This window comes from Girardinichthys multiradiatus, chromosome Y (assembly GCF_021462225.1).
Source record: "Girardinichthys multiradiatus isolate DD_20200921_A chromosome Y, DD_fGirMul_XY1, whole genome shotgun sequence".
NCBI lineage: Eukaryota > Metazoa > Chordata > Actinopteri > Cyprinodontiformes > Goodeidae > Girardinichthys > Girardinichthys multiradiatus.
The window spans coordinates 15,051,850-15,063,399 of record NC_061818.1 but is presented as its reverse complement, the minus strand read 5'-3'; the positions used below and the strand labels follow the sequence as shown (position 1 = coordinate 15,063,399).

Here is an 11,550-nt window from a genome sequence, read left to right as displayed (position 1 = left end):
AGTTGTTTTATTAGATTTAGTTTAGATTAAAAAAACTAAGAAAGCAAAAAATAAAAAATGGAAATACTTATGTGTTAAACATGATGATAATCTAAATCCTTACAACCATTTCTCAAATTACAAGAGGAGCAACTGCTTCTTTGACAGAAAATACCAGTTAATTTATATAAATGTGTTATACCATAAACATAATGGTCTTAAAAAGCACCTCTGATTGAAAGAGGACTGACCCTCATCATGTGGCTGACCTTTGACCCCATACCAGACACATTCAACACAAATATTCAACTGAAATAAGTTCTGTTTAGATAAAACATCAATTAGCTTTCTGATGCATTAATAAAGCAGTGGATTATCAAAAATATAGATCAATATATGAATTAAGATATTTAATTTACCTGCAATTAATTGGTTATTTTTAATGATTTTGATTGCAGACACACACGAGGATCACATTTAATTACAGTGTTTATACGAAATAAAGTTAGATTCTCATTAAATTACATTTAATCTCAGAGTATGAAGTCCTTCCTGGTGATAGTCTGATGCAAATATCTAGTCTGTGCAGGTACTTCTGTCCTGCTGACTTGTGCTGTTTTTTGTGTGGAGCATCATGGGTCTCATCTTCACCAACTTCAGGATAATGAAGCCACTAACTCTTCTGCTTCTTCTTTCCTGTCCAGCCTGTTCTCCTGTTAACGCAGATGGTTGGTCAGGGAAAAAGCTTCCAGATAATTGTCTCACTATATTATCTGTCTTCTTTTTATGTTAAAAGATAGTAGAGAATAGACTATGGAGTCCATTTCTTCCAACTCTCAGAGGATTTGGGTTCAGATTTACCTGCTGTGATATGCACTAGATCAGAAAACTTGGGGGAAAGACAATGGGATGGATGTGGTTTGACTAATCTGTCTCTAGTTATAACACTTATGCCAGCGGTCTGAGGGGATGTGTGGAGAACACTAGAGATGAAATTAATAGCATGGTTCATTTGGGACTCTCAAGCTTGAAGGTAGATGCTTCTGCAGTGTGCAAAGGAAGACACACAGCGCTTCAACATAGAGATTTAATATTTTTATTAAAACCTATAGGGGGCACTAGAAGATACATAATCCTCTTGAATACAGTGACGCAAGCCACTTCTCAACAGGTATCATATAAAATGTTTATTTTTTTCAAATATATGTTACAGCTAGAAACTGTGGTTCATGGCTGCTACATAATATAATCAGAAATATGAATGATGCATAAATTAGATGTAGAAATGTAGTTAGTCAGTCAAGCAACAAAAATAAAAAAGCTAACAAAATAAAAAACAAAACAAAACAAACAAACAAACAAACACTCTCTTATAAAGATAATTTGTCCTGCTGAGTGTAACTGGGTGAATGTGGCTCTAGTGTAAAGGGCTTTGAGTAGTTGGTATGACTGGAAAAGAGCTATATAAGTTTGGTTCATTTACCATTTTAAATGAACTGAATTGATTTCAGAAAAAAAACATTATGGTTTTTTCATTAAAAAGTCAAAAAAGAAGGCTACAATAAGTTTTATGTTTCTTACAGAACTAACTGTTTTTATCAACAATGTTAATTCAGGCAGACTTGCTCTGCTTGCTTAAATGAACATATTAAATATCTATCAATATCAAGTTAGAATACTGACTGGCTGGTTTGTCATTATGCAAACTGAACACTCAGGTTTTGTAGATCAGCTGATCTCATTCTCAGCTGCATAAGAAGGAAAACTGTTCTTTATAATGTTCTCTGTAGCTTTGCTGCTGCTGGCTACTTGATACCGAGAGACTCATTGACTGTTGACTGTGCAGTAAGTTCAAACAGTATTTTATTTGATCAGTTGCGATAAACTATAAGGTCATCAAGGTCAACATTTAGCCCGCAGCTGTCTTCCTCTCTATAGCAGCAATCAGTAATTAAGAAGAAAGTTAAAGATCCAAATGAGCTTGGTGGGGCCTGAGACACACACTGTCGGGCTTCTGTTAGTGTGCCCTTGGTTTTTGGGTCTCTGTGTCCATGGCTGGATCGGCTCCGTCTGCCGGCGGGGCCTGTGGGCTTTTGCATTGTAGCTGCTGGGTAGTTTCCCTGGGTTTCCTGGCTCTGGGGGGCCTTTGGATGTCTGTGGCTTTGATCTCCTCCATGTGGTCCCAGGGGGCAGGTCTCTGGCTCCTCACACTCGCTATTGAGTATTCTAAAAAAAACAAAACAAACAAACAACCATCCCTGGGTCAGACAAACCCTGCTGTAAATCTATTGCTCTGGGCCCTGATAAGTTAACCATAGATTTAAAAATGTCTGTGGTTACTAAATCTATGGTCTAACCATAGTTAGACCATAGATTTAGTAACTGGGAGAGGGGGTTATTACTATTTTAGGTTTTGCAGAAAATTGGGTTGTGACGAGGGCTCTTATCCAAGGCACTGAAATTTTCATAAACACAGTTTTCAGTGTTTATGAAGAGTAGAAAATACCAACAATAAAAATCCAATATTCCTAACATAATTTAACACAAAATGTTTTAGATGGAAATAAGTCACACCGATACCAAACAGTTTCAAATGCTTTTGAAAAAGGTTTATGGTTGAAAAGAATAGTTCTTGGCAGTGAAATGATTCGGAAAAATAAAAATAATAAATTAACATGGAGTACAAAAAGCAGTAAGTAAAGCATTAAAAAATAAATAAGAAATTCTGGCATACTACAAGTACTACTAATAATGAGGAGAACTAATCTTATTATATGATTATTTCTTTGAGATTTCCATCTTTGTAAACAGTTAATGCAAGTCTTTTCACATCTTTTATTGTTTGAATGATGAAAATAGAAATATCAACACCGACAAACAGCATGTTACTTTCATAAGCATAAAATAAATCTAGTGTTAACTCTGCAAGTATTTTAGTCTCACTTCATGCTGAACAATTTGAATAAACGGGTCTAACAATGACAGAATAAAAATAATGCAAGGCTAGTTTGTCTTTATGTAAATTAAACATGCTGGTTTTAAAGGCTTTATCTAAAGCTGTGAGCTGCAGAAGATGAGAAACTCCCATCAGATCACCTTCAACACCAACATGTTCTCTGTAGCTCTGCTGCTGCTGGCTGCTGGATCCTGTGAGTTTCACTGACACAGAAAGACTGGCATAATTATCCCACCACTATGGTTTACTGCTGTTAACAATTTGAATAAATGTTTTTCTTCATAGATGTGATATGTGAACAGTTGACACAGCCAGCCTCTGTGACTCTGCAGTCGGGTCAACATCTGACCATCAGATGTCAGGTCTCCTATTCTCTGGGCAGCTACTATACAGCTTGGATCAGACAAGCTGCTGGGAAAGGACTGGAGTGGATTGGGATGGAATCTTCTAGCTCTTTACACTACAAAGATTCATTGAAGAACAAGTTCAGTATCAGTTTAGATACTTCCCGTAAAACAGTGACTCTGAATGGAGAGAATATGCAGCCTGCCACTGGACTCTGTAGCAGTGGAGACCCGTTCTCTGGAGTGACGAATCCCGCTTCTCTGTCTGGCAATCTGATGGACAAGTCTGGGTTTGGTGGTTGAGAGCAAAGCAATACTTGTCTGACTATATTGTGCCAAGTGTAAAGTTTGGTGGAGGGGGGTTTATGCTGTGGGGTTGTTTTTCAGGAGCTGGGCTTTGCCCTTTAGTTCCAATGAGAGACACATATCTGGTGCTGTAAACTCTTCTCCCTTGCGAGGTTATCAATAATAAAGCTGTTTGAGTGACCACCATCTATATCTCCCCTTGTTGAATACAAATTAGTACACCAGCACAAAGCAAAGTCCATAAAGACATAGTGAAGTGAGTTTGGTATGAATGAGCTTGAGTGTCCTGCACAGATTCTTGACCTAAGCCCTATACAGGTCCTTCTCAAAATATTAGCATATTGTGATAAAGTTCATTATTTTCCATAATGTCATGATGAAAATTTAACATTCATATATTTTAGATTCATTGCACCCTAACTGAAATATTTCAGGTCTTTTATTGTCTTAATACGGATGATTTTGGCATACAGCTCATGAAAACCCAAAATTCCTATCTCACAAAATTAGCATATCATAAAAAGGGTCTCTAAACGAGCTATGAACCTAATCATCTGAATCAACGAGTTAACTCTAAACACCTGCAAAACATTCCTGAGGCCTTTAAAACTCCCAGCCTGGTTCATCACTCAAAACCCCAATCATGGGTAAGACTGCCGACCTGACTGCTGTCCAGAAGGCCACTATTGACACCCTCAAGCAAGAGGGTAAGACACAGAAAGAAATTTCTGAACGAATAGGCTGTTCCCAGAGTGCTGTATCAAGGCACCTCAGTGGGAAGTCTGTGGGAAGGAAAAAGTGTGGCAGAAAACGCTGCACAACGAGAAGAGGTGACCGGACCCTGAGGAAGATTGTGGAGAAGGGCCGATTCCAGACCTTGGGGGACCTGCGGAAGCAGTGGACTGAGTCTGGAGTAGAAACATCCAGAGCCACCGTGCACAGGCGTGTGCAGGAAATGGGCTACAGGTGCCGCATTCCCCAGGTCAAGCCACTTTTGAACCAGAAACAGCGGCAGAAGCGCCTGACCTGGGCTACAGAGAAGCAGCACTGGACTGTTGCTCAGTGGTCCAAAGTACTTTTTTCGCATGAAAGCAAATTCTGCATGTCATTCGGAAATCAAGGTGCCAGAGTCTGGAGGAAGACTGGGGAGAAGGAAATGCCAAAATGCCAGAAGTCCAGTATCAAGTACCCACAGTCAGTGATGGTCTGGGGTGCCGTGTCAGCTGCTGGTGTTGGTCCACTGTGTTTTATCAAGGGCAGGGTCAATGCAGCTAGCTATCAGGAGATTTTGGAGCACTTCATGCTTCCATCTGCTGAAAAGCTTTATGGAGATGAAGATTTCATTTTTCAGCATGACCTGGCACCTGCTCACAGTGCCAAAACCACTGGTAAATGGTTTACTGACCATGGTATCACTGTGCTCAATTGGCCTGCCAACTCTCCTGACCTGAACCCCATAGAGAATCTGTGGGATATTGTGAAGATAACGTTGAGAGACTCAAGACCCAACACTCTGGATGAGCTAAAGGCCGCTATCGAAGCATCCTGGGCCTCCATAAGACCTCAGCAGTGCCACAGGCTGATTGCCTCCATGCCACGCCGCATTGAAGCAGTCATTTCTGCCAAAGGATTCCCGACCAAGTATTGAGTGCATAACTGTACATGATTATTTGAAGGTTGACGTTTTTTGTGTTAAAAACACTTTTCTTTTATTGGTCGGATGAAATATGCTAATTTTGTGAGATAGGAATTTTGGGTTTTCATGAGCTGTATGCCAAAATCATCTGTATTAAGACAATAAAAGACCTGAAATATTTCAGTTAATGTGCAATGAATCTAAAATATATGAATGTTAAATTTTCATCATTACATTATGGAAAATAATGAACTTTATCACAATATGCTAATATTTTGAGAAGGACCTGTAGTTTCCAGTGACAACAGGAAGGGACACATTAGAACCAAACCCAAATAGAGCTTTTCTTTTACGTTTAATGTTAAGTACTGTTAAATACTTCACTACTTCACTACAATGTTAAGTAGATCACCACAGTTGCCATCAGTGTTGGAAAAAAAAGCAATGAGCAACTTTTATTATCATTCGTTAGAATCGTTACACTTTCATTATTCATGATAATTGATGTTAACAGCAAATCCTGATGCTGTACTTCTTATGATTTATCTTTGGCCCTCCCTATATTCAAAGTGAACCTCCAGGCAGTCAACTATAAATGGTTCAGCGGCAGCAGAAGAAGATAAACTCCCACCAGATCACCTTCAGCACCACCATGTTCTCTGTAGCTCTGCTGCTGCTGCTGGCTGCTGGATCCTGTGAGTCTCACTGAGACAGAAACTTTTACAGCATGATCACACTAAACTGAATATTAATTGTTGGTAACAATTAATTTTTAATGTGTTTCTCCACAGGTGTAAAGTGTGAACAGCTGACACAGCCAGGCTCTGAGACTGTTCAGCCAGGTCAACATCTGACCATCAGATGTCAGGTCTCTTATTCTATGAGCAGCTATGCAACACACTGAATCAGACAACCTGCTGGGAAAGGACTGGAGTGGATTGGGATGAAAGCTACCGGAGCTTCTTCCTACAAAGACTCCCTGAAGAACAAGTTCAGTATTGACTTAGACACCTCCAGCAAAACAGTGACTCTGGATGGACAGAATATGCAGCCTGAAGACTCTGCTGTTTATTACTGTGCCAGACTAGACCACAGTGACACAAACAGTCAGTAGAGCTGTACAAAACCCCTCATAACAGATGTAATATAAAATCACCAGAGGAGGCACTCTTGAACCAGTTTAATGTTTGGCTAAATTGAAAAATAAAAGGTATACAAAGTTTATCCCTGACAAGTTGATATATACCTAAAATGACAAAAACAAGCAAAACCTTTCAAATAAAAAAAATCATAATCTTAAATATACCTGACATATTTTTAAATCTTTTCACAGTTTTATCAAACAAATATGTAATTAACCAGAATAAAACCCCACAGGGCTCCAAAACAATGCAACAGCTCATATTAATCAGTTTTTATTCATGATGTGGTTTTCCCACTTCTACAATGAGCTTTCAAAAGTTTATTATTTAGATCACAAGTTTTGTTAATACTGTTAAAATTTGGAAGTTGTTTTATGCGTGAATAAATGGCATTAAATAAATGAAATTCAGACGTCTTTCAAAACAAAGAAAATTGCTCAAATTAATATTTGTCTTCTCCTGTTTTTCAGGCTTCTGTTCATTTTGTGGTTTAACAGAAATAAATGTTGTTTAACCACTTCCACAAAGACTTTGGCAACTGGATTATTATTTAGATCAAAGCAAGTTTCGGAGTTGCTTTAAGTGACAAAATAAACCTGAATTATAAAATAAAGAAAAATCTGCATTTTGTAGCCACCTCTGCTTCGTGTTCACAGTATTTCTAATAAGGTTTCCTGTGACATGATAATTGCAGACACTCATAAGATTTGCCATTATTTGGCTTTAAATGTTTATAACTTTGAACACAAGTAATGACAAATTTAAAAGGAATGTTTAACTTAAACCATCAACATGTCCAAAAATAAACCAAAGTAATTATTAAAATCAAAATTCTGCAGAAAAACAAGATGAGTTCAGTTCATTTCCAGGGGGAGGAGTTGATGTAAAACTTGTTCTGCTTCCACCTTTACATGTCTGTGATAGAGTTAAAGACCTGCAGTAAATCAGAGACAAACACACTGCAGACTGAGCAGAGACAAATGGCTGCTACAATGATCAGACCTCATCAGGTTATGATTGCTTTTCTCATCCTGACAGTTAACTGGACAGGTAAGAACAAAGGGTCCTTAAAGGAACCTCTTTAGTCATAAATACACAATTATTATAGTTCAGGTACCTGATGATCTGTATGTCTGCAGGTACTGATGGTCAAACATTGACTGAGTCTGAACCTGTTGTTAAAAGACCTGGAGAATCCCACAGACTGACCTGCACATATTCTGGGTTTAGTAGCACTCCTTACATAGCTTGGATCAGACAGGCAGCTGGAAAAGGACTGGAGTGGATTGGTAGGATCAGCGATGACAGCAGGTACATCAGGTACTCTGATTCTGTGAGAAACCGGTTCACCATCTCCAGAGACAACAGCAGAAGTCAGGTGTATCTGCAGATGAACAGTCTGACAGCTGAGGATTCTGCTGTTTATTATTGTGCTCGAGATCCACAGTGACACAGAAAGTAGAAACACTGAACAAAAACTCTTCAGTGCATGAAGAGTTTCAACATGAAACCACCACTTGGGGAGCACTAACACCATTTATCTGTCAGCAAATATTTAGGTAGACACATCTCAGATGATCTGAGAGATCAAGAAGGTTCACATTGGAGAAATAACATTGTGACGTTGTACGCCTAAAATCTTTCGGTGCCTTGTAGACCATTCAGAAGATTTTTAAATCTTTTCTTTTATAAGCGGTTTTTGCATTATTTAGTTTTTCAGTTTTTTAGTGACTAGATTACATCAGCATTCAAGAGATAATACATGCATCAGATGAAAGTATTCTTATATATTTAGGTCCTGTTAACACCACAATATTTTCTTGTGGAAATATAAAAGTTTAGTTCTGCTAAAAGTTCTGCTAAAGGTGATGCAGGTTTTCTCAGAAAATGGCACAATTTAGAAATAGGCTCCAGAGTGTGATAGTTTGAAAACTTCTCAGCCTCTGTTGTCATTTAGAAGGGAAAATGTTAATCTTTCTTATAGGGAAGGCCTGGTTCATGTAAACAGTAGAAATGAATGTGCCTGAGCTAAATAATGCATGCAATAACATAATTGTAGTACTGCTAATGTAGTAAAGGAGACCATTCATTGAAATCTTCTATATTGTTTCTGAGAGTTTCCCTGCATGTGTGTCAAAAGTCAGCATAAAACCTTGATACTGATAGAAAAATTCAAAATCTTATTCCTTTTTAAGTTGGAACTCCACACTTGTTAGAAATACTAATATTATTATATTATTGCATTAAGAGCGAGAACAAAAACCTCTTTATTATTTAAAAATACAGAAATGAAATGACTCTAAATGCACCTTCCTGATGTCAGACAGAAAGCTTTATTAACAGAAACGCTTATTATATACATGCTGTGTACAGGTAATATTCTATATTGGCTTTTGTTTAACAGGACAACTGACCTCTTATTAAAAAAACACAACAAAAAATAAATAAGAAAAATAAAATTCACAGCTTTTATTAGTTAGCAGAAAACATAGTTGTCGGTGACACCGAATACGGAACAAGATAGTCCCAAACTCAAATCCAGCTTTTCTTTTACATTTAATGTAATTCTAATCACACAAATTTAATCTGAACCTGTAGTTAACTGGTCTGTAGAAACTCACATTACATGGAGCTCTTGGCTACAGCATCACTGTTGGTAGAAAAAGCACTGAGAAACTTTTACTATGATGCTTTAAGATCGTATCGCTTTCATTATTCATGAAAATTGATATCAACAGCAAAACCTGATCTTTGGCCCTCCCTATATTCAAAGTGAACCTCCAGGCAGTCAACTATAAATGGCTCGGTGGCAGCAGAAGAAGAGGAACTCCCATCAGATCACCTTCAACACCAACATGTTCTCTGTAGCCCTGCTGCTGCTGCTGCTGGCTCCTGTTAGTCTCAGTGAGGCAGAAATAGTTTGATCATTCATATAAAATGCTTTACTGTTTTCATAATTATATACAATGGTCTTTTCTTTTTTAGGTGTGAAGTGTAAACAGTTAACACAACCAGCCACTCAGATTGTTCAGCCAGGTCAACATCTGACCATCAGCTGTCAAGTCTCTTATGACCTAAGCAGCTGGACACACTGGATCAGACAGGCTGCAGGGAAACAGCGGGAGTGAATTGGTGCTGCCCTCAGTGGATATAATCCAGGCTACAATAATTTGCTGAAAAACAAGTTTAGCATACCTTTACAGGATTCCAGTAAAACAGTGACTCTAAATAGACAAAATCTGCAGCCTGAAGACTCTGTTGTGTATTACTTTGCCAGAGAGCCGCCAATCAATCAATCAATCAATCAATCTTTATTCCAGACACAAGGATAGTCCATAGTAAAAAAAAAAGATAAAAATAAGATAAAATAAAAACCAACAGAAAGCACATACAAAAAAGAAAATAAAAACAAATAAAATGACAAGTTATAAAAACCACAACACATGATATTGTTCATTGACCCTCAAATAAATTATTACGCCAATAATTCCACAGTCTTGAAGTAAATCTGACTGTACTCAGCGCAGGATTCACTAAAATTACAATTATCCCATTCCTTGACACATATAATCTATACATACACCTGTACATAAGATTCCTGAGCACAGCAGGACATGTGGATACACCAACACCTGCAAACAGGTGACTAGCACTACTCCATCTGGGTAGTCTGAGTAGTAGCCACATAGCGTCATTATATGCTACCTGAAGTTTCTGCATGCTGCCTCTTTTGTATTGTGGCCAAAGATGGACAGTGTACATTGGAGTACAGAAGATTTAAAAAGAGCTATTTTTGTGGAGGGTGAACACATCAAATTTTCTGACCATCTTATTAGCTTCTGCATGCATCACACAATACTGCCTGTAAATGTCATGATCATCAGACAGGTCATCAGTTATATAATGTCCCAAATATTTAACCTCATTGCATGTGTTGAGAACAGTACCAGACAGGGAAAAATCAGGGGTTATCATATGCTTATCTGCCTTGCTTCTAACAATCATAATGTTGCTCTTCTTGGCGTTATATTTAATGTCAAAGTCATAGCCATATTGAGAGCATATCCTTAGTAACTGTTGAAGGCCAGCACTGTATAGGACCACCAAATCATCCGCATACATCAGATGGTTAACTATGCGGTCACCAACTACACAGCCTGTTTTGCAGCAATTCAAAAGCTTTGACAACTCATCCATATAGATGTTAAAGAGGAAAGGAGACAGTATACTTCCCTGCCTGAGTCCATTTCCAGTATTACGTGCATCAGACACAATATTGCCCCATTTTATGTACATTAATTGATGCTCATACCAATAAACAAGGACTCTGATAACGATAATATATCGTTAATTGACTTTATTCATTAAGATCTTGTGCCAGGTCGATACAATATCTGTTGAAAATACAAAACTTAATGTGTCTATTATTTAAGTTTATCTGAACCAACACTGAAATTGTATCTGGCTGTTCAGAAGCAACTAATCATTGTTAAAATACTGCCATGAAATACTTAATATTGAGTTTAGTTCTTGGAAAAACTAAATCTTCAAATATAACAAGAATTTCATACCTGTACAATAAAGTAAGGCTAATGAGGAGATTGTTTTGAAACTTTCCGGGGGGCGCTGTGGAGCTGTTTTTATTGCGACTTTAACAAAACCCCAAAAATACGTAATTTTACACTAGGATTGATGTGTATGTGAATTTTGATGACTGTTTGAATATGATAAAGCCTCCAAAAACACAATTTATTTGATGGATGAATAATAATATGAACAGAGCGATTACAACAGGTCTTCGCAGCACTTAGCTGCTTGGGCCTAACAAGTCAGAAAATATTAGAAAAACAAACTTTTGGATGAACTTTCTCAATGTAAAGAGAACACAGTTGATGTATGTGAGTATTTAGTAAATTACTGCCACTGGTCATTGATTTAGCACCACAGATATAAGACAGTCTGATCTTGTGTCTGACCTGCTGACAGCTCTTATAGATGACTGTCTCTGTCACCTGTCTGGTTCCTTTGTCTTTGTTGTTGTTAGATGGTCCAGATCAGAGTATGGAGTCATTTCTTCCAGTCCTGCTTAAAATCTGTGTCCTCACTTACTGTTTTATAAACTGGGTTATACAACACAGAGGAAAAGCACTAATTAAATTGATCACATTTGGGTTGAATCATCTGTTT

At 37.7% G+C, this 11,550-nt stretch overlaps 1 pseudogene and 1 gene segment (V, D, J or C); both read left to right on the top strand.

Moving 5' to 3' along the window:
- Nucleotides 1–3,052: 3,052 nt before the first annotated feature.
- Nucleotides 3,053–3,582, top strand: LOC124864894. The segment is given in 2 exon segments: nt 3,053–3,128; nt 3,221–3,582. Coding segments are annotated over 2 exon segments (438 nt in total).
- A 2,234-nt stretch (nt 3,583–5,816) lies between these two features.
- LOC124864893 lies at nt 5,817–7,813 on the top strand (annotated as a pseudogene).
- The last annotated feature ends 3,737 nt before the right edge of the window (nt 7,814–11,550 follow it).